The 24855-nt window shown below is 40.7% G+C and overlaps 1 protein-coding gene across 1 annotated transcript in view; it reads left to right on the top strand.

Annotated features, from left to right (window-relative positions):
- The window catches only part of RUFY2 (RUN and FYVE domain containing 2), a 293646-nt gene that overhangs the window by 187971 nt on the left and 80820 nt on the right, over window positions 1-24855 (top strand). The window contains exon 5 of the mRNA XM_053691600.1: window positions 11443-11544. Coding sequence (XP_053547575.1) covers window positions 11443-11544 — 102 coding nt within the window. The remainder of the gene's footprint in view (window positions 1-11442; window positions 11545-24855) is intronic.

Below are 24855 nucleotides of genomic sequence, written 5' to 3'. Positions count from 1 at the left end.
TTACTGTGTGTGTGTGTGAGATGATAGAACAGTAGTGTATTTACTGTGTGTGTGTGAGATGATAGAACAGTAGTGTATTTACTGTGTGTGTGTGAGATGATAGAACAGTAGTGTATTTACTGTGTGTGTGTGAGATGATAGAACAGTAGTGTATTTACTGTGTGTGTGTGAGATGATAGAACAGTAGTGTATTTACTGTGTGTGTGTGTGAGATGATAGAACAGTAGTGTATTTACTGTGTGTGTGTGAGATGATAGAACAGTAGTGTATTTACTGTGTGTGTGTGAGATGATAGAACAGTAGTGTATTTACTGTGTGTGTGTGAGATGATAGAACAGTAGTGTATTTACTGTGTGTGTGTGAGATGATAGAACAGTAGTGTATTTACTGTGTGTGTGTGAGATGATAGAACAGTAGTGTATTTACTGTGTGTGTGTGAGATGATAGAACAGTAGTGTATTTACTGTGTGTGTGTGAGATGATAGAACAGTAGTGTATTTACTGTGTGTGTGTGAGATGATAGAACAGTAGTGTATTTACTGTGTGTGTGTGAGATGATAGAGCAGTAGTGTATTTACTGTGTGTGTGTGAGATGATAGAACAGTAGTGTATTTACTGTGTGTGTGTGAGATGATAGAGCAGTAGTGTATTTACTGTGTGTGTGTGAGATGATAGAACAGTAGTGTATTTACTGTGTGTGTGTGTGATGATAGAACAGTAGTGTATTTACTGTGTGTGTGTGAGATGATAGAACAGTAGTGTATTTACTGTGTGTGTGTGTGAGATGATAGAACAGTAGTGTATTTACTGTGTGTGTGTGAGATGATAGAACAGTAGTGTATTTACTGTGTGTGTGTGAGATGATAGAACAGTAGTGTATTTACTGTGTGTGTGTGAGATGATAGAACAGTAGTGTATTTACTGTGTGTGTGTGTGAGATGATAGAACAGTAGTGTATTTACTGTGTGTGTGTGAGATGATAGAACAGTAGTGTATTTACTGTGTGTGTGTGAGATGATAGAACAGTAGTGTATTTACTGTGTGTGTGTGAGATGATAGAACAGTAGTGTATTTACTGTGTGTGTGTGAGATGATAGAACAGTAGTGTATTTACTGTGTGTGTGTGAGATGATAGAACAGTAGTGTATTTACTGTGTGTGTGTGAGATGATAGAACAGTAGTGTATTTACTGTGTGTGTGTGAGATGATAGAACAGTAGTGTATTTACTGTGTGTGTGTGAGATGATAGAACAGTAGTGTATTTACTGTGTGTGTGAGATGATAGAACAGTAGTGTATTTACTGTGTGTGTGTGTGAGATGATAGAACAGTAGTGTATTTACTGTGTGTGTGAGATGATAGAACAGTAGTGTATTTACTGTGTGTGTGTGAGATGATAGAACAGTAGTGTATTTACTGTGTGTGTGAGATGATAGAACAGTAGTGTATTTACTGTGTGTGTGAGATGATAGAACAGTAGTGTATTTACTGTGTGTGTGAGATGATAGAACAGTAGTGTATTTACTGTGTGTGTGTGTGTGTGAGATGATAGAACAGTAGTGTATTTACTGTGTGTGTGTGAGATGATAGAACAGTAGTGTATTTACTGTGTGTGTGTGAGATGATAGAACAGTAGTGTATTTACTGTGTGTGTGTGAGATGATAGAGCAGTAGTGTATTTACTGTGTGTGTGTGAGATGATAGAACAGTAGTGTATTTACTGTGTGTGTGTGAGATGATAGAACAGTAGTGTATTTACTGTGTGTGTGTGAGATGATAGAGCAGTAGTGTATTTACTGTGTGTGTGTGAGATGATAGAACAGTAGTGTATTTACTGTGTGTGTGAGATGATAGAACAGTAGTGTATTTACTGTGTGTGTGAGATGATAGAACAGTAGTGTATTTACTGTGTGTGTGAGATGATAGAACAGTAGTGTATTTACTGTGTGTGTGTGAGATGATAGAACAGTAGTGTATTTACTGTGTGTGTGAGATGATAGAACAGTAGTGTATTTACTGTGTGTGTGTGAGATGATAGAACAGTAGTGTATTTACTGTGTGTGTGTGAGATGATAGAACAGTAGTGTATTTACTGTGTGTGTGTGAGATGATAGAACAGTAGTGTATTTACTGTGTGTGTGTGAGATGATAGAACAGTAGTGTATTTACTGTGTGTGTGTGAGATGATAGAACAGTAGTGTATTTACTGTGTGTGTGTGAGATGATAGAACAGTAGTGTATTTACTGTGTGTGTGTGAGATGATAGAACAGTAGTGTATTTACTGTGTGTGTGTGTGAGATGATAGAACAGTAGTGTATTTACTGTGTGTGTGAGAGATGATAGAACAGTAGTGTATTTACTGTGTGTGTGTGAGATGATAGAACAGTAGTGTATTTACTGTGTGTGTGTGTGAGATGATAGAGCAGTAGTGTATTTACTGTGTGTGTGTGTGAGATGATAGAACAGTAGTGTATTTACTGTGTGTGTGTGAGATGATAGAACAGTAGTGTATTTACTGTGTGTGTGTGAGATGATAGAACAGTAGTGTATTTACTGTGTGTGTGTGAGATGATAGAACAGTAGTGTATTTACTGTGTGTGTGAGATGATAGAACAGTAGTGTATTTACTGTGTGTGTGTGAGATGATAGAACAGTAGTGTATTTACTGTGTGTGTGTGAGATGATAGAACAGTAGTGTATTTACTGTGTGTGTGTGAGATGATAGAACAGTAGTGTATTTACTGTGTGTGTGTGTGAGATGATAGAACAGTAGTGTATTTACTGTGTGTGTGTGAGATGATAGAACAGTAGTGTATTTACTGTGTGTGTGTGAGATGATAGAACAGTAGTGTATTTACTGTGTGTGTGTGAGATGATAGAACAGTAGTGTATTTACTGTGTGTGTGTGAGATGATAGAACAGTAGTGTATTTACTGTGTGTGTGTGAGATGATAGAACAGTAGTGTATTTACTGTGTGTGTGTGAGATGATAGAACAGTAGTGTATTTACTGTGTGTGTGTGAGATGATAGAACAGTAGTGTATTTACTGTGTGTGTGTGAGATGATAGAACAGTAGTGTATTTACTGTGTGTGTGTGAGATGATAGAACAGTAGTGTATTTACTGTGTGTGTGTGTGAGATGATAGAGCAGTAGTGTATTTACTGTGTGTGTGTGAGATGATAGAACAGTAGTGTATTTACTGTGTGTGTGTGAGATGATAGAACAGTAGTGTATTTACTGTGTGTGTGTGAGATGATAGAACAGTAGTGTATTTACTGTGTGTGTGTGAGATGATAGAGCAGTAGTGTATTTACTGTGTGTGTGTGAGATGATAGAGCAGTAGTGTATTTACTGTGTGTGTGTGAGATGATAGAACAGTAGTGTATTTACTGTGTGTGTGTGAGATGATAGAACAGTAGTGTATTTACTGTGTGTGTGTGAGATGATAGAACAGTAGTGTATTTACTGTGTGTGAGATGATAGAACAGTAGTGTATTTACTGTGTGTGTGTGAGATGATAGAACAGTAGTGTATTTACTGTGTGTGTGTGAGATGATAGAACAGTAGTGTATTTACTGTGTGTGTGTGAGATGATAGAACAGTAGTGTATTTACTGTGTGTGTGTGAGATGATAGAGCAGTAGTGTATTTACTGTGTGTGTGTGAGATGATAGAACAGTAGTGTATTTACTGTGTGTGTGAGATGATAGAACAGTAGTGTATTTACTGTGTGTGTGTGAGATGATAGAACAGTAGTGTATTTACTGTGTGTGTGTGAGATGATAGAACAGTAGTGTATTTACTGTGTGTGTGTGAGATGATAGAGCAGTAGTGTATTTACTGTGTGTGTGAGATGATAGAACAGTAGTGTATTTACTGTGTGTATATGTGAGATGAGAGAGCAGTAGTGTATATACTGTGTGTATATGTGAGATGAGAGAGCAGTAGTGTATATACTGTGTGTATATGTGAGATGAGAGAGCAGTAGTGTATATACTGTGTGTGTATGTGAGATGAGAGAGCAGTAGTGTATTTACTGTGTGTATATGTGAGATGAGAGAGCAGCAGTGTATATACTGTGTGTATATGTGAGATGAGAGAGCAGTAGTGTATATACTGTGTGTATATGTGAGATGAGAGAGCAGTGTATATACTGTGTGTATATGTGAGATGAGAGAGCAGTAGTGTATATACTGTGTGTATATGTGAGATGAGAGAGCAGTGTATATACTGTGTGTATATGTGAGATGAGAGAGCAGGTGTATATACTGTGTGTATATGTGAGATGAGAGAGCAGTAGTGTATATACTGTGTGTATATGTGAGATGAGAGAGCAGTAGTGTATATACTGTGTGTATATGTGAGATGAGAGAGCAGTAGTGTATATACTGTGTGTATATGTGAGATGAGAGAGCAGTGTATATACTGTGTGTATATGTGAGATGAGAGAGCAGTAGTGTATATACTGTGTGTATATGTGAGATGAGAGAGCAGTGTATATACTGTGTGTATATGTGAGATGAGAGAGCAGTGTATATACTGTGTGTATATGTGAGATGAGAGAGCAGTAGTGTATATACTGTGTGTATATGTGAGATGAAGAGAGCAGTAGTGTATATACTGTGTGTATATGTGAGATGAGAGAGCAGGTAGTGTATATACTGTGTGTATAATGTGAGATGAGAGAGCAGTAGTGTAGTATACTGTGTGTATATGTGAGATGAGAGAGCAGTAGTGTATATACTGTGTGTATATGTGAGATGAGAGAGCAGTAGTGTATATACTGTGTGTATATGTGAGATGAGAGAGCAGTAGTGTATATACTGTGTGTATATGTGAGATGAGAGAGCAGTAGTGTATATACTGTGTGTATATGTGAGATGAGAGAGCAGTGTATATACTGTGTGTATATGTGAGATGAGAGAGCAGTAGTGTATATACTGTGTGTATATGTGAGATGAGAGAGCAGTAGTGTATATACTGTGTGTATATGTGAGATGAGAGAGCAGTAGTGTATATACTGTGTGTATATGTGAGATGAGAGAGCAGTAGTGTATATACTGTGTGTATATGTGAGATGAGAGAGCAGTGTATATACTGTGTGTATATGTGAGATGAGAGAGCAGTGTATATACTGTGTGTATATGTGAGATGAGAGAGCAGTAGTGTATATACTGTGTGTATATGTGAGATGAGAGAGCAGTGTATATACTGTGTGTATATGTGAGATGAGAGAGCAGTAGTGTATATACTGTGTGAATATTTGAGATGAGAGAGCAGTAGTGTATATACTGTGTGTATATGTGAGATGAGAGAGCAGTAGTGTATATACTGTGTGTATATGTGAGATGAGAGAGCAGTAGTGTATATACTGTGTGTATATGTGAGATGAGAGAGCAGTAGTGTATATACTGTGTGTATATGTGAGATGAGAGAGGCAGTGTATATACTGTGTGTATATGTGAGATGAGATTTTTGGAGATGAGCAGTAGTGTATATACTGTGTGTATATGTGAGATGAGAGAGCAGTGTATATACTGTGTGTATATGTGAGATGAGAGAGCAGTAGTGTATATACTGTGTGAATATTTGAGATGAGAGAGCAGTAGTGTATATACTGTGTGTATATGTGAGAAGAGAGAGCAGTAGGTGTATATACTGTGTGTATATGTGAGATGAGAGAGCAGTGTATATACTGTGTGTATATGGGAGATGAGAGAGCAGTGTATATACTGTGTGTATATGTGAGATGAGAGAGCAGTAGTGTATATACTGTGTGTATATGTGAGATGAGAGAGCAGTGTATATACTGTGTGTATATGTGAGATGAGAGAGCAGTAGTGTATATACTGTGTGTATATGTGAGATGAGAGAGCAGTAGTGTATATACTGTGTGTATATGTGAGATGAGAGAGCAGTAGTGTATATACTGTGTGTATATGTGAGATGAGAGAGCAGTAGTGTATTTACTGTGTGTATATGTGAGATGAGAGAGCAGCAGTGTATATACTGTGTGTATATGTGAGATGAGAGAGCAGTAGTGTATATACTGTGTGTATATGTGAGATGAGAGAGCAGTAGTGTATATACTGTGTGTATATGTGAGATGAGAGAGCAGTAGTGTATATACTGTGTGTATATGGGAGATGAGAGAGCAGTGTATATACTGTGTGTATATGTGAGATGAGAGAGCAGTAGTGTATATACTGTGTGTATATGTGAGATGAGAGAGCAGTGTATATACTGTGTGTATATGTGAGATGAGAGAGCAGTAGTGTATATACTGTGTGTATATGTGAGATGAGAGAGCAGTGTATATACTGTGTGTATATGTGAGATGAGAGAGCAGTAGTGTATATACTGTGTGTATATGTGAGATGAGAGAGCAGTGTATATACTGTGTGTATATGTGAGATGAGAGAGCAGTGGTGTATATACTGTGTGTATATGTGAGATGAGAGAGCAGTAGTGTATATACTGTGTGTATATGTGAGATGAGAGAGCAGTAGTGTATATACTGTGTGTATATGTGAGATGAGAGAGCAGTAGTGTATATACTGTGTGTATATGTGAGATGAGAGAGCAGTAGTGTATATACTGTGTGTATATGTGAGATGAGAGAGCAGTAGTGTATATACTGTGTGTATATGTGAGATGAGAGAGCAGTAGTGTATATACTGTGTGTGTATGTGAGATGAGAGAGCAGTAGTGTATTTACTGTGTGTATATGTGAGATGAGAGAGCAGCAGTGTATATACTGTGTGTATATGTGAGATGAGAGAGCAGTAGTGTATATACTGTGTGTATATGTGAGATGAGAGAGCAGTGTATATACTGTGTGTATATGTGAGATGAGAGAGCAGTAGTGTATATACTGTGTGTATATGTGAGATGAGAGAGCAGTGTATATACTGTGTGTATATGTGAGATGAGAGAGCAGTGTATATACTGTGTGTATATGTGAGATGAGAGAGCAGTAGTGTATATACTGTGTGTATATGTGAGATGAGAGAGCAGTAGTGTATATACTGTGTGTATATGTGAGATGAGAGAGCAGTAGTGTATATACTGTGTGTATATGTGAGATGAGAGAGCAGTAGTGTATATACTGTGTGTATATGTGAGATGAGAGAGCAGTAGTGTATATACTGTGTGTATATGTGAGATGAGAGAGCAGTAGTGTATATACTGTGTGTATATGTGAGATGAGAGAGCAGTGTATATACTGTGTGTATATGTGAGATGAGAGAGCAGTAGTGTATATACTGTGTGTATATGTGAGATGAGAGAGCAGTAGTGTATATACTGTGTGTATATGTGAGATGAGAGAGCAGTAGTGTATATACTGTGTGTATATGTGAGATGAGAGAGCAGTAGTGTATATACTGTGTGTATATGTGAGATGAGAGAGCAGTAGTGTATATACTGTGTGTATATGTGAGATGAGAGAGCAGTAGTGTATATACTGTGTGTATATGTGAGATGAGAGAGCAGTAGTGTATATACTGTGTGTATATGTGAGATGAGAGAGCAGTAGTGTATATACTGTGTGTATATGTGAGATGAGAGAGCAGTAGTGTATATACTGTGTGTATATGTGAGATGAGAGAGCAGTGTATATACTGTGTGTATATGTGAGATGAGAGAGCAGTAGTGTATATACTGTGTGTATATGTGAGATGAGAGAGCAGTAGTGTATATACTGTGTGTATATGTGAGATGAGAGAGCAGTAGTGTATATACTGTGTGTATATGTGAGATTGAGAGAGCAGTAGTGTATATACTGTGTGTATATGTGAGTTGAGAGAGCAGTAGTGTATATACTGTGTGTATATGTGAGATGAGAGAGCAGTAGTGTATATACTGTGTGTATATGTGAGATGAGAGAGCAGTAGTGTATATACTGTGTGTATATGTGAGATGAGAGAGCAGTAGTGTATATACTGTGTGTATATGTGAGATGAGAGAGCAGTAGTGTATATACTGTGTGTATATGTGAGATGAGAGAGCAGTAGTGTATATACTGTGTGTATATGTGAGATGAGAGAGCAGTGGTGTATATACTGTGTGTATATGTGAGATGATGGAGCAACAGTGTATATACTGGTGTATTTTGCATACAAAGAGAGAAGCGCTCTACCAGGAACGAACAACAGCTCAGTGGCTTGTTCTATGGCGATTTACCACCCGGAAGCAGCCTCTTTTAGACCAGTGTGCTTTTCACAGAAGAAAACTTTCCTGAAGTATATCAGTCTGATCCTGCCAAGTAAGGTCAGTCCAGCCCCGAAATACCAGGCAATTCTCCTCTGAACAAGGAACATGACAACCCCAGACGATCGTTTCGGCCTTCTATGGGCCTCGTCAGTGAGGTGCAGACACATTCCTCTAAGCACACTGGGCAAGGAGTCCACGTCTGGTTTCCCCCATCACCCATAGGGAGACTTCCCCAGGGTCATAATAATTTGCATACAAAGAGAGAAGCGCTCTACCAGGAATGAACAACAGCTCAGTGGCTTGTTCTATGGCGATATGTGCTTAGAAGGATATGGCTGCACCTCACTGACGAGGCCCAAAGGAGGCCGAAACGATCGTCTGGGGTTGTCATGTTCCTTGTTCAGAGGAGAATTGCCTGGTATTTCGGGGCTGGACTGACCATGTCGGCGGGATCAGACTGATATACTACAGGAAAGTTTTCCTCTGTGAAAAGCACAATTGGGCAGAAAGAAGCTACTACCAGGTGGTAACCGGGCCATAGAACAAGCTATTGATGCTGCTGTTCGTTCCTGGCAGACTGCTTCTCATTCTGTTTTGCATATGTAAATATGACCCTGGGGATAGTCTCCCTAAGGGTGATGGGGGAAACCAGACGTGGACTCCTTGCCCAATGTGCTTAGAGGGATATGGCTGCACCTCACTGACGAGGCCCAAAGGAGGCCGAAACGATCGTCTGGGGTTGTCATGTTCCTTGTTCAGAGGAGAATTGCCTGGTATTTCGGGGCTGGACTGACCATGTTGGCGGGATCAGACTGATATACTACAGGAAAGTTTTCCTCTGTGAAAAGCACAATTGGGCAGAAAGAAGCTACTACCAGGTGGTAACCGGGCCATAGAACAAGCTATTGATGCTGCTGTTCGTTCCTGGCAGACTGCTTCTCATTCTGTTTTGCATATGTAAATATGACCCTGGGGATAGTCTCCCTAAGGGTGATGGGGGAAACCAGACGTGGACTCCTTGCCCAATGTGCTTAGAGGGATATGGCTGCACCTCACTGACGAGGCCCAAAAGAGGCCGAAACGATCGTCTGGGGTTGTCATGTTCCTTGTTCAGAGGAGAATTGCCTGGTATTTCGGGGCTGGACTGACCATGTCGGCGGGATCAGACTGATATACTACAGGAAAGTTTTCCTCTGTGAAAAGCACAATTGGGCAGAAAGAGGCTACTACCAGGTGGTAACCGGGCCATAGAACAAGCTATTGATGCTGCTGTTCGTTCCTGGCAGACTGCTTCTCATTCTGTTTTGCATATATACTGGTGTATATGTGAGATGATGGAGCAACAGTGTATATACTGGTGTATATGTGAGATGATAGAGCCACCGCATATTTACTGGTGTATATGTGAGATGATGGAGCAACAGTGTATATACTGGTGTATATGTGAGATGATGGAGCAACAGTGTATATATACTGTGCTATATGTTGGGAATGTGAATTTAGTGTTAATGTGACCACAAGATAGCGGACCTGGGATGAGCTGTTGGGAATAAAGTTTCCAATTTTAAGAGAAATGTCGGATGCCTCGCAGAGGGGGGAGGGAATTTAGTTAGTTTGAGGGCATTCAGGAAGAAAATGCAGAGACAGTTGGAAATCTGGAGGGAGAGATAACAGGAGAGGAAAGATAGATTTGGATATCAGTGTATAAGTGGTACTGGAACCTAAAGGAGGATATACGTTTTACAAGGGAGGATGTATTGATAGAGAAAAAAGTAAGGGACCCAAGACAGAGCCTTGCGGTACTCCTACTGAGAGAGGATTAGACGATATGTTGTTAAAGGAATCTGAAAACAAACTATTTGAGAGATATGAAGCAAATTAGGAGCGTCTTGGATGTCAAATGAATGTAGGATTTAGAACAGGAGAGGATGGTCAACTATGTTAAAAGCAGCAGGTAGATCCAAAAGAATTAGTGAGGAGTGGTGTCTCTTTGCCTTAGCTGATAGCAGATCATGTGTTACTTAAGTGAGAGCAGTTTCTGTTAAGTGTTAGTTGAGATAAATTGAGTTAGGCGATTTATAGACCAGTCGTTCCAATAATTTGAAGGCAAAGGGAATTTAGGCGACAGGGCGATAGTTAGAAGGGGTGGAGGGGTCAAGAGAGGACTTTTTTAGGATTGTTGTTATTGACACATGCTTGAATGGCTTTTTGAGGATACTGCAGGCAGAGTAAGAGAGAAAGTTAGTAGATGGTAGCCAGAGAGAGGAAAGAGGACGTTAGAGATTGGTGAAGACCAGGTCATCAGTCCCAAGCCTCTGACTCTAGTCATCATCATTCCCAAACCTCCGACCCTATGCAGCACCAGTCCCAAACCTCCCACCCTACTTATCAGTCTCAAACCTCTTATCCTTCTCAACATCAGCCCCAAACCTCCTGCCCTACTCATCAATCAGTCCCAAACCTCTGACTCTACTCCTTGGTATAAAACCTCTAACCCTACTCTGCATCAGTCCCAAACCTCTGACTCTACTCCTTGGTATAAAACCTCTAACCCTACTCTGCAGCAGTCCCAAGCCTCCGACCCTACTCTGCAGCAGTCCCAAGCCTCCGACCCTACTCTGCAGCAGTCCCAAGCCTCCGACCCTACTCTGCAGCAGTCCCAAGCCTCCGACCCTACTCTGCAGCAGTCCCAAGCCTCCGACCCTACTCTGCAGCAGTCCCAAGCCTCCGACCCTACTCTGCAGCAGTCCCAAGCCTCCGACCCTACTCTGCTGCAGTCCCAAGCCTCCGACCCTACTCTGCAGCAGTCCCAAGCCTCCGACCCTACTCTGCAGCAGTCCCAAGCCTCCGACCCTACTCTGCAGCAGTCCCAAGCCTCCGACCTGACTTAACAACCTACATAAGAACCAGGGACCTACTGCTTCTGTCTCATCACATCTCTTTGCTAAAAATTTTCCTCATCTATCTATTCAGAAGACTCCCCCAGTTGCCATCAGACTACTTATGCTCCTGACTCTTCCCTTGTCATCATACTGACCACATTAGACCTCAGTCTTTCCTCTGGTTGTTCCTAGTCACATGTATCATCCTGCTGTCTCCTTACTGTCAGTATATTTCTACTTATCTGGTTCTGAGCTTTTACACCACATTCAGTTGTACAAATTATGTGGGAAAGAGATGGCTTTGCTGTATGGCTATTATTAATGAATGTTTGGTTCCTGTTGTAGAACACCATTGGGACGGGCACGAGCATGGCTCAGATTATCTTTGATGCAGAAGAAAATGGCCGATTATTTGCGATGCTTAATTATGCGCAAGGATGTTTTAAGGTAAAATAAAATTCTATCAGTGATGTAAATTATTTTCATTATATTCAAAACCACCTTCCTTTTATAACTACACTTTTTCTCTCTTAATGTTGTCTGTAGTGGAGTCAGTAATCACATGATTAAATGGCCTTGAACTGCACATCTAGCCTTGGACCTAAACAATTTATAACCTAATTATAATTCTAAACTAGATGCTGAATAGATCATGTGCTCAAAAGCTTCAATAGCCCCCAACTTCGCTGGCTCCTATGTTATTCTATGTAACTGATTCACTAAAGCTCCCTCCATCCTCTCCAGCCTCACCAGTTCCTATGTTATTCTATGTAACTGATTCACTAAAGTTCTCTCCAGCCTCTCCAGCTTCACCAGTTCCTATGTTATTCTATGTAACTGATTCACTAAAGTTCTCTCCAGATTTACCAGTTCCTATGTTATTCTATGTAACTGATTCACTAAAGCTCCCTCCAGCCTCTCCAGCCTCACCAGTTCCTATGTTATTCTATGTAACTGATTCACTAAAGCTCCCTCCAGCCTCTCCAGCTTCACCAGTTCCTATGTTATTCTATGCAACTGATTCACTAAAGCTCTCTCCATCCTCTCCAGCCTCACCAGTTCCTATGTTATTCTATGTAACTGATTCACTAAAGCTCCCTCCAGCCTCTCCAGCTTCACCAGTTCCTATGTTATTCTATGTAACTGATTCACTAAAGTTCTCTCCAGCCTCTCCAGCTTCACCAGTTCCTATGTTATTCTATGTAACCGATTCACTAAAGCTCTCTCCATCCTCTCCAGTTCCTATATTATTCTATGTAACTGATTCATTAAAGTTCTCTCCAGCTTCACCAGTTCCTATGTTATCCTATGTAACCGATTCACTAAAGCTCCCTCCAGCCTCTTCAGATTTACAAGTTCCTATATTATTCTATGTAACTGATTCACTAAAGTTCTCTCCAGATTTACCAGTTCCTATGTTATTCTATGTAACTGATTCACTAAAGCTCTCTCCATCCTCTCCAGCCTCACCAGTTCCTATGTTATGCTATGTAACTGATTCACTAAAGCTCCCTCCAGCCTCTCCAGCTTCACCAGTTCCTATGTTATTCTATGTAACTGATTCACTAAAGCTCCCTCCAGCCTCTCCAGCTTCACCAGTTCCTATGTTATTGTATGTAACTGATTCACTAAAGCTCCCTTCAGCCTCTCCAGCTTCATCAGTTCCTATGTTATTCTATGTAACTGATTCACTAAAGCTCCCTCCAGCCTCTCCAGCCTCTCCAGCTTCATCAGTTCCTATGTTATTCTATGTAAGGGATTCACTAAAGCTCCCTACAGCCTCTCCAGCTTCACCAGTTCCTATGTTATTCTATGTAACTGATTCACTAAAGCTCCCTCCAGCCTCTCCAGCTTCACCAGTTCCTATGTTATTCTATGTAACTGATTCACTAAAGCTCCCTCCAGCCTCTCTAGCTTCATCAGTTCCTATGTTATTCTATGTAACTGATTCACTAAAGCTCCCTCCAGCCTCTCTAGCTTCATCAGTTCCTGTGTTATTCTATGTAACTGATTCACTAAAGCTCCCTCCAGCCTCTCCTGCTTCACCAGTTCCTATGTTATTCTATGTAACTGATTCACTAAAGCTCCCTCCAGCTTCACCAGTTCCTATGTTATTCTATGTAACTGATTCACTAAAGCTCCCTCCTGCCTCTCCAGCTTCACCAGTTCCTATGTTATTCTATGTAACTGATTCACTAGAGCTCCCTCTAGCCTCTCTAGATTCACCAGTTCCTATGTTATTCTATGTAACTGATTCACTAAAGCTCACTCCAGCCTCTCCAGCTTCACCAGTTCCTATGTTATTCTATGTAACTGATTCACTAAAGCTCCCTCCAGCCTCTCCAGCTTCACCAGTTCCTATGTTATTCTATGTAACTGATTCACTAAAGCTCCCTCCATCCTCTCCAGCCTCACCAGTTCCTATGTTATTCTATGTAACTGATTCACTAAAGCTCCCTCCAGCCTCTCCAGCTTCACCAGTTCCTATGTTATTCTATGTAACTGATTCACTAAAGCTCCCTCCATCCTCTCCAGCCTCACCAGTTCCTATGTTATTCTATGTAACTGATTCACTAAAGCTCCCTCCAGCCTCTCCAGCTTCACCAGTTCCTATGTTATTCTATGTAACTGATTCACTAAAGCTCCCTCCTGCCTCTCCAGCTTCACCAGTTCCTATGTTATTCTATGTAACTGATTCACTAAAGCTCCCTCCAGCCTCTCCAGCTTCACCAGTTCCTATGTTATTCTATGTAACTGATTCACTAAAGCTCCCTCCATCCTCTCCAGCCTCACCAGTTCCTATGTTATTCTATGTAACTGATTCACTAAACCTCCCTCCAGCCTCTGCAGTTCCTATGTTATTCTATGTAACTGATTCACTAAAGCTCCCTCCAGCCTCTCCAGCTTCACCAGTTCCTATGTTATTCTATGTAACTGATTCACTAAAGCTCCCTCCAGCCTCTCCAGCTTCACCTGTTCCTATGTTATTCTATGTAACTGATTCACTAAAGCTCCCTACAGCCTCTCCAGCTTCACCTGTTCCTATGTTATTCTATGTAAGGGATTCACTAAAGCTCCCTCCAGCCTCTCCAGCTTCACCAGTTCCTATGTTATTCTATGTAACTGATTCACTAAAGCTCCCTCCAGCCTCTCCAGCTTCACCAGTTCCTATGTTATTCTATGTAACTGATTCACTAAAGCTCCCTCCAGCCTCTCCAGCGTCACCAGTTCCTATGTTATTCTATGTAACCGATTCACTAAAGCTCCCTCCAGCCTCTCCAGCTTCACCAGTTCCTATGTTATTCTATGTAACTGATTCACTAAAGCTCCCTCCAGCCTCTCCAGCTTCAGCAGTTCCTATGTTATTCTATGTAACTGATTCACTAAAGCTCCTTCCAGCCTCTCCAGCTTCACCAGTTCCTATGTTATTCTATGTAACTGATTCACTAAAGCTCCCTCCAGCCTCTCCAGCTTCACCAGTTCCTATGTTATTCTATGTAACTGATTCACTAAAGCTCCCTCCAGCCTCTCCAGCTTCACCTGTTCCTATGTTATTCTATGTAACTGATTCACTAAAGCTCCCTCCAACCTCTCCAGCTTCACCAGTTCCTATGTTATTCTCTGTAACTGATTCACTAAAGCTCACTCCAGCCTCTCCAGCTTCACCAGTTCCTATGTTATTCTCTGTAACCGATTCACTAAAGTTCTCTCCAGCCTCTCCAGCTTCACTAGTTCCTATGTTATTCTATGTAACTGATTCACTAAAGTTCTCTCCAGCCTCTCCAGCTTCACCAGTTCCTATGTTATTCTATGTAACTGATTCACTAAAGCTCCCTCCAGCCTCTCCAGCGTCACCAGTTCCTATGTTATTCTATGTAACTGATTCACTAAAGCTCCCTACAGCCTCTCCTGCTTCACCAGTTCCTATGTTATTCTATGTAACTGATTCACTAAAGCTCCCTCCAGCCTCTCCAGCGTCACCAGTTCCTATGTTATTCTATGTAACTGATTCACTAAAGCTCCCTACAGCCTCTCCTGCTTCACCAGTTCCTATGTTATTCTATGTAACTGATTCACTAAAGCTCCCTCCAGCCTCTCCAGCTTCACCAGTTCCTATGTTATTCTATGTAACTGATTCACTAAAGCTCCCTCCAGCCTCACCAGTTCCTATGTTATTCTATGTAACTGATTCACTAAAGCTCCCTCCAGCCTCTCCAGCTTCACCAGTTCCTATGTTATTCTATGTAACTGATTCACTAAAGCTCCCTCCAACCTCTCCAGCTTCACCAGTTCCTATGTTATTCTATGTAACTGATTCACTAAAGCTCCCTCCCAGCCTCTCCAGCTTCACCAGTTCCTATGTTATTCTATGTAACTGATTCACTAAAGCTCCCTCCAGCCTCTCCAGCTTCACCAGTTCCTATGTTATTCTATGTAACTGATTCACTAAAGATCCCTCCAGCCTCTCCAGCTTCACCAGTTCCTATGTTATTCTATGTAACTGATTCACTAAAGCTCCCTCCAGCCTCTCCAGCTTCACCAGTTCCTATGTTATTCTATGTAACTGATTCACTAAAGCTCCCTCCAGCCTCTCCAGCTTCACCAGTTCCTATGTTATTCTATGTAACTGATTCACTAAAGCTCCCTCCAGCCTCTCCAGCTTCACCAGTTCCTATGTTATTCTATGTAACTGATTCATTAAAGCTCCCTCCAGCCTCTCCAGCTTCACCAGTTCCTATGTTATTCTATGTAACTGATTCACTAAAGCTCCCTCTAGCCTCTCCAGCTTCACCAGTTCCTCTGTCATTCTATGTAACTGATTCACTAAAGCTCCCTCCAGCCTCTCCAGCTTCACCAGTTCCTGTGTTATTCTATGTAACTGATTCACTAAAGCTCCCTCCAGCCTCTCCAGCTTCACCAGTTCCTATGTTATTCTATGTAACTGATTCACTAAAGCTCCCTCCAGCCTCTCCAGCTTCACCAGTTCCTATGTTATTCTTTGTAACTGATTCACTAAAGCTCCCTCCAGCCTCTCCAGCTTCACCAGTTCCTATGTTATTCTATGTAAGGGATTCACTAAAGCTCCCTACAGCCTCTCCAGCTTCACCAGTTCCTATGTTATTCTATGTAACTGATTCACTAAAGCTCCCTCCAGCCTCTCCAGCTTCATCAGTTCCTATGTTATTCTATGTAACCGATTCACTAAAGCTCCCTCCAGCCTCTCCAGCTTCACCAGTTCCTATGTTATTCTATGTAACTGATTCACTAAAGCTCCCTCCAGCCTCTCCAGCTTCACTAGTTCCTATGTTATGCTATGTAACTGATTCACTAAAGCTCCTCCCAGTCTCTCCAGCTTCACCAGTTCCTATGTTATTCTATGTAACCGATTCACTAAAGCTCCCTCCAGCCTCTCCAGCTTCATCAGTTCCTATGTTATTCTATGTAACTGATTCACTAAAGCTCCCTCCAGCCTCTCCAGCCTCAGCAGTTCCTATGTTATTCTATGTAACTGATTCACTAAAGCTCCTTCCAGCCTCTCCAGCTTCACCAGTTCCTATGTTATTCTATGTAACTGATTCACTAAAGCTCCTTCCAGCCTCTCCAGCTTCACCAGTTCCTATGTTATGCTATGTAACTGATTCACTAAAGCTCTCTCCAGCTTCACCAGCTTCACCAGTTCCTATGTTATTCTCTGTAACTAATTCACTAAACCTCCCTCCAGCCTCTCCATCTTCACCAGTTCCTATGTTATTCTATGTAACTGATTCACTAAAGCTCCCTCCAGCCTCTCCAGCTTCACCAGTTCCTATGTTATTCTATGTAACTGATTCACTAAAGCTCCCTCCAGCCTCTCCAGCTTCACCAGTTCCTATGTTATTCTATGTAACTGATTCACTAAAGCTCCCTCCAGCCTCTCCAGCTTCATCAGTTCCTATGTTATTCTATGTAACAAATACACTAAACCTTTCTCTGTCTCTCTCTAATGTCACTGGTTCTTATGTCACTGTGTGTAACAAATACACTAAACCTTTCTCTGTCTCTCTCTAATGTCACTGGTTCTTATGTCACTGTGTGTAACAAATACACTAAACCTTTCTCTGTCTCTCTAGCGTCACTGGTTCTTATGTCACTGTGTGTAACAAATACACTAAACCTTTCTCTGTCTCTCTAGCGTCACTGGTTCTTATGTCACTGTGTGTAACAAATACACTAAACCTTTCTCTGTCTCTCTAGCGTCACTGGTTCTTATGTCACTGTGTGTAACAAATACACTAAACCTTTCTCTGTCTCTCTAGCGTCACTGGTTCTTATGTCACTGTGTGTAACAAATACACTAAACCTTTCTCTGTCTCTCTAGCGTCACTGGTTCTTATGTCACTGTGTGTAACTAATACACTAAACCTTTCTCTGTCTCTCTCTAATGTCACTGGTTCTTATGTCACTGTGTAACAAATACACTAAACCTTTCTCTGTCTCTCTCTCTCTAGTGTCACTGGTTCTTATGTCACTGTGTGTAACAAATACACTAAACCTTTCTCTGTCTCTCTAGCGTCACTGGTTCTTATGTCACTGTGTGTAACTAATACACTAAACCTTTCTCTGTCTCTCTCTAGCGTCACTGGTTCTTATGTCACTGTGTATAACAAATACACTAAACCTTTCTCTGTCTCTCTCTAATGTCACTGGTTCTTATGTCACTGTGTGTAACAAATACACTAAACCTTTCTCTGTCTCTCTAACGTCACTGGTTCTTATGTCACTGTGTGTAACAAATACACTAAACCTTTCTCTGTCTCTCTAATGTCACTGGTTCTTATGTCACTGTGTGTAACAAATACACTAAACCTTTCTCTGTCTCTCTAATGTCACTGGTTCTTATGTCACTGTGTGTAACAAATACACTAAACCTTTCTCTGTCTCTCTCTCTAGCGTCACTGGTTCTTATGTCACTGTGTGTAACAAATACACTAAACCTTTCTCTGTCTCTCTAGCGTCACTGGTTCTTATGTCACTGTGTGTAACAAATACACTAAACCTTTCTCTGTCTCTCTCTAATGTCACTGGTTCTTATGTCACTGTGTGTAACAAATACACTAAACCTTTCTCTGTCTCTCTAGCGTCACTGGTTCTTATGTCACTGTGTGTAACAAATACACTAAACCTTTCTCTGTCTCTCTAGCGTCACTGGTTCTTATGTCACTGTGTGTAACAAATACACTAAACCTTTCTGTCTCTCTCTAATGTCACTGGTTCTTATGTCACTGTGTGTAACAAATACACTAAACCTTTCTCTGTCTCTCTAGCGTCACTGGTTCTTATGTCACTGTGTGTAACAAATACACTAAACCTTTCTCTGTCTCTCTAGCGTCACTGGTTCTTATGTCACTGTGTGTAACAAATACACTAAACCTTTCTGTCTCTCTCTCTAACGTCACTGGTTCTTATGTCACTGTGTGTAACAAATGCACTAAACCTTTCTCTGTCTCTCTAGCGTCACTGGTTCTTATGTCACTGTGTATAACAAATACACTAAACCTTTCTCTGTCTCTCTCTCTAGCGTCACTGGTTCTTATGTCACTGTGTGTAACAAATACACTAAACCTTTCTTTGTCTCTCTAGCGTCACTGGTTCTTATGTCACTGTGTGTAACTAATACACTAAACCTTTCTCTGTCTCTCTAGCGTCACTGGTTCTTATGTCACTGTGTGTAACTAATACACTAAACCTTTCTCTGTCTCTCTAGCGTCACTGGTTCTTATGTCACTGTGTGTAACAAATACACTAAACCTTTCTCTGTCTCTCTCTCTAGCGTCACTGGTTCTTATGTCACTGTGTGTAACAAATACACTAAACCTTTCTCTGTCTCTCTCTAGTGTCACTGGTTCTTATGTCACTGTGTGTAACAAATACACTAAACCTTTCTCTGTCTCTCTAACGTCACTGGTTCTTATGTCACTGTGTGTAACAAATACACTAAACCTTTCTCTGTCTCTCTAGCGTCACTGGTTCTTATGTCACTGTGTAACAAATACACTAAACCTTTCTCTGTCTCTCTAGCGTCACTGGTTCTTATGTCACTGTGTGTAACTAATACACTAAACCTTTCTTTGTCTCTCTAGCGTCACTGGTTCTTATGTCACTGTGTGTAACTAATACACTAAACCTTTCTTTGTCTCTCTAGCGTCACTGGTTCTTATGTCACTGTGTGTAACAAATACACTAAACCTTTCTTTGTCTCTCTAGCGTCACTGGTTCTTATGTCACTGTGTAACAAATACACTAAACCTTTCTCTGTCTCTCTCTCTAGCGTCACTGGTTCTTATGTCACTGTGTGTAACAAATACACTAAACCTTTCTCTCTCTCTAACGTCACTGGTTCTTATGTCACTGTGTGTAACAAATACACTAAACCTTTCTCTGTCTCTCTCTCTAGCGTCACTGGTTCTTATGTCACTGTGTGTAACAAATACACTAAACCTTTCTCTGTCTCTCTCTAGCGTCACTGGTTCTTATGTCACTGTGTGTAACAAATACACTAAACCTTTCTCTGTCTCTCTCTAGCGTCACTGGTTCTTATGTCACTGTGTGTAACAAATACACTAAACCTTTCTCTGTCTCTCTCTCTAGCGTCACTGGTTCTTATGTCACTGTGTGACAAAATACACTAAAAGGTATGTCACTAAACCTTTCTCTGTCTCTCTAACGTCACTGGTTCTTATGTCACTGTGTGTAACAAATACACTAAACCTTTCTCTGTCTCTCTCTCTAGCGTCACTGGTTCTTATGTCACTGTGTGTAACAAATACACTAAACCTTTCTCTGTCTCTCTAGCGTCACTGGTTCTTATGTCACTGTGTGTAACAAATACACTAAACCTTTCTCTGTCTCTCTCTAGCGTCACTGGTTCTTATGTCACTGTGTGTAACAAATACACTAAACCTTTCTCTGTCTCTCTCTAGCGTCACTGGTTCTTATGTCACTGTGTGTAACAAATACACTAAACCTTTCTCTGTCTCTCTAACGTCACTGGTTCTTATGTCACTGTGTGTAACAAATACACTAAACCTTTCTCTGTCTCTCTCTCTAGCGTCACTGGTTCTTATGTCACTGTGTGTAACAAATACACTAAACCTTTCTCTGTCTCTCTAACGTCACTGGTTCTTATGTCACTGTGTGTAACAAATACACTAAACCTTTCTCTGTCTCTCTAACGTCACTGGTTCTTATGTCACTGTGTGTAACAAATACACTAAACCTTTCTCTGTCTCTCTCTCTAGCGTCACTGGTTCTTATGTCACTGTGTGTAACAAATACACTAAACCTTTCTCTGTCTCTCTCTCTAGCGTCACTGGTTCTTATGTCACTGTGTGTAACAAATACACTAAACCTTTCTCTGTCTCTCTAGCGTCACTGGTTCTTATGTCACTGTGTGTAACAAATACACTAAACCTTTCTCTGTCTCTCTAATGTCACTGGTTCTTATGTCACTGTGTGTAACAAATACACTAAACCTTTCTCTGTCTCTCTAGCGTCACTGGTTCTTATGTCACTGTGTGTAACAAATACACTAAACCTTTCTCTGTCTCTCTCTAGCGTCACTGGTTCTTATGTCACTGTGTGTAACAAATACACTAAACCTTTCTCTGTCTCTCTAACGTCACTGGTTCTTATGTCACTGTGTGTAACAAATACACTAAACCTTTCTCTCTCTCTAACGTCACTGGTTCTTATGTCACTGTGTGTAACAAATACACTAAACCTTTCTCTGTCTCTCTCTAGCGTCACTGGTTCTTATGTCACTGTGTGTAACAAATACACTAAACCTTTCTCTGTCTCTCTAGCGTCACTGGTTCTTATGTCACTGTGTGTAACAAATACACTAAACCTTTCTCTGTCTCTCTCTAGCGTCACTGGTTCTTATGTCACTGTGTGTAACAAATACACTAAACCTTTCTCTGTCTCTCTAGCGTCACTGGTTCTTATGTCACTGTGTAACCAAATACACTAAACCTTTCTCTGTCTCTCTATGTCACTGGTTCTTATGTCACTGTGTGTAACAAATACACTAAACCTTTCTCTGTCTCTCTAGCTCGTCACTGGGTTCTTATGTCACTGTGTCGTAACAAATACCTAAACCTTTCTCTGTCTCTCTAACGTCCACTGGTTCTTATGTCACTGTGTATACCAAATACACTAAACCTTTCTCTGTCTCTCTAGCGTCACTGGTTCTTATGTCACTGTGTAACAAATACACTAAACCTTTCTCTGTCTCTCTAGCGTCACTGGTTCTTATGTCACTGTGTATAACAAATACACTAAACCTTTCTCTGTCTCTCTAATGTCACTGGTTCTTATGTCCACTGTGGGTAACAAATACACTAACCTTCTCTGTCTCTCTAGCGTCACTGGTTCTTATGTCACTGTGTTGTAACAAATACACTAAACCTTTCTCTGTCTCTCTAGCGTCACTGGTTCTTATGTCACTGTGTGTAACAAATACACTAAACCTTTCTCTGTCTCTCTCTAGGTCACTGGTTCTTATGTCACTGTGTGTAACTATACACTAAACCGTTTCTCTGTCTCTCTAGCGACACTGGTTCTTATGTCACTGTGTGTAACAAATACACTATACCTTTCTCTGTCTCTCTAGCGGTCACTGGTTCTTATGTCACTGTGTGTAACAAATACACTAAACCTTTCTCTGTCTCTCTAGTCGTCACTGGTTCTTATGTCACTGTGTGTAACAAATACACTAAACCTTTCTCTGTCTCTCTCTAGCGTCACTGGTTCTTATGTCACTGTGTGTAACAAATACACTAAACCTTTCTCTGTCTCTCTCTAGCGTCACTGGTTCTTATGTCACTGTGTGTAACAAATACACTAAACCTTTCTCTGTCTCTCTAGCGTCACTGGTTCTTATGTCACTGTGTGTAACAAATACACTAAACCTTTCTCTGTCTCTCTAGCGTCACTGGTTCTTATGTCACTGTGTGTAACAAATACACTAAACCTTTCTCTGTCTCTCTAATGTCACTGGTTCTTATGTCACTGTGTGTAACAAATACACTAAACCTTTCTCTGTCTCTCTAGCGTCACTGGTTCTTATGTCACTGTGTGTAACAAATACACTAAACCTTTCTCTGTCTCTCTAGCGTCACTGGTTCTTATGTCACTGTGTGTAACAAATACACTAAACCTTTCTCTGTCTCTCTAGCGTCACTGGTTCTTATGTCACTGTGTGTAACAAATACACTAAACCTTTCTCTGTCTCTCTCTCTAGCGTCACTGGTTCTTATGTCACTGTGTGTAACAAATACACTAAACCTTTCTCTGTCTCTCTCTAATGTCACTGGTTCTTATGTCACTGTGTGTAACAAATACACTAAACCTTTCTCTGTCTCTCTCTCTAGTGTCACTGGTTCTTATGTCACTGTGTGTAACAAATACACTAAACCTTTCTCTGTCTCTCTCTAACGTCACTGGTTCTTATGTCACTGTGTAACAAATACACTAAACCTTTCTCTCTCTCTAACGTCACTGGTTCTTATGTCACTGTGTAACAAATACACTAAACCTTTCTCTGTCTCTCTATCGTCACTGGTTCTTATGTCACTGTGTGTAACAAATACACTAAACCTTTCTCTGTCTCTCTAACGTCACTGGTTCTTATGTCACTGTGTGTAACAAATACACTAACCCTCTCTCTGTCTCTCTCTCTCTAGCGTCACTGGTTCTTATGTCACTGTGTGTAACAAATACACTAAACCTTTCTCTGTCTCTCTAACGTCACTGGTTCTTATGTCACTGTGTGTAACAAATACACTAAACCTTTCTCTGTCTCTCTCTCTCTAGCGTCACTGGTTCTTATGTCACTGTGTGTAACAAATACACTAAACCTTTCTCTGTCTCTCTCTAGCGTCACTGGTTCTTATGTCACTGTGTGTAACAAATACACTAAACCTTTCTCTGTCTCTCTCTAGCGTCACTGGTACTTATGTCACTGTGTGTAACAAATACACTAAACCTTTCTCTGTCTCTCTCTCTAGCGTCACTGGTTCTTATGTCACTGTGTGTAACAAATACACTAACCTTTCTCTGTCTCTCTAGCGTCACTGGTTCTTATGTCACTGTGTGTAACAAATACACTAAACCTTTCTCTGTCTCTCTCTAGTGTCACTGGTTCTTATGTCACTGTGTGTAACAAATACACTAAACCTTTCTCTGTCTCTCTAGCGTCACTGGTTCTTATGTCACTGTGTGTAACAAATACACTAAACCTTTCTCTCTCTCTAACGTCACTGGTTCTTATGTCACTGTGTAACAAATACACTAAACCTTTCTCTGTCTCTCTAACGTCACTGGTTCTTATGTCACTGTGTGTAACAAATACACTAAACCTTTCTCTGTCTCTCTCTAGCGTCACTGGTTCTTATGTCACTGTGTGTAACAAATACACTAAACCTTTCTCTGTCTCTCTAGCGTCACTGGTTCTTATGTCACTGTGTGTAACAAATACACTAAACCTTTCTCTGTCTCTCTCTAGCGTCACTGGTTCTTATGTCACTGTGTGTAACAAATACACTAAACCTTTCTCTGTCTCTCTAGCGTCACTGGTTCTTATGTCACTGTGTGTAACAAATACACTAAACCTTTCTCTGTCTCTCTCTAATGTCACTGGTTCTTATGTCACTGTGTGTAACAAATACACTAAACCTTTCTCTGTCTCTCTCTAATGTCACTGGTTCTTATGTCACTGTGTGTAACAAATACACTAAACCTTTCTCTGTCTCTCTAGCGTCACTGGTTCTTATGTCACTGTGTGTAACAAATACACTAAACCTTTCTCTGTCTCTCTAATGTCACTGGTTCTTATGTCACTGTGTGTAACAAATACACTAAACCTTTCTCTGTCTCTCTAGCGTCACTGGTTCTTATGTCACTGTGTATAACAAATACACTAAACCTTTCTCTGTCTCTCTAGCGTCACTGGTTCTTATGTCACTGTGTGTAACAAATACACTAAACCTTTCTCTGTCTCTCTAGCGTCACTGGTTCTTATGTCACTGTGTGTAACAAATACACTAAACCTTTCTCTGTCTCTCTAATGTCACTGGTTCTTATGTCACTGTGTGTAACAAATACACTAAACCTTTCTCTGTCTCTCTAGCGTCACTGGTTCTTATGTCACTGTGTGTAACTAATACACTAAACCTTTCTCTGTCTCTCTAATGTCACTGGTTCTTATGTCACTGTGTGTAACAAATACACTAAACCTTTCTCTGTCTCTCTAGCGTCACTGGTTCTTATGTCACTGTGTGTAACTAATACACTAAACCTTTCTCTGTCTCTCTAATGTCACTGGTTCTTATGTCACTGTGTGTAACAAATACACTAAACCTTTCTCTGTCTCTCTAGCGTCACTGGTTCTTATGTCACTGTGTGTAACAAATACACTAAACCTTTCTCTGTCTCTCTCTAGCGTCACTGGTTCTTATGTCACTGTGTGTAACAAATACACTAAACCTTTCTCTGTCTCTCTCTAGCGTCACTGGTTCTTATGTCACTGTGTATAACAAATACACTAAACCTTTCTCTGTCTCTCTAGCGTCACTGGTTCTTATGTCACTGTGTGTAACAAATACACTAAACCTTTCTCTGTCTCTCTAGCGTCACTGGTTCTTATGTCACTGTGTGTAACAAATACACTAAACCTTTCTCTGTCTCTCTAATGTCACTGGTTCTTATGTCACTGTGTGT

Source organism: Bombina bombina, chromosome 9, assembly GCF_027579735.1.
Source record: "Bombina bombina isolate aBomBom1 chromosome 9, aBomBom1.pri, whole genome shotgun sequence".
NCBI lineage: Eukaryota > Metazoa > Chordata > Amphibia > Anura > Bombinatoridae > Bombina > Bombina bombina.
The sequence above is the reverse complement of the archived record's forward strand: the minus strand, read 5'-3'. Positions and strand labels throughout refer to the sequence as shown.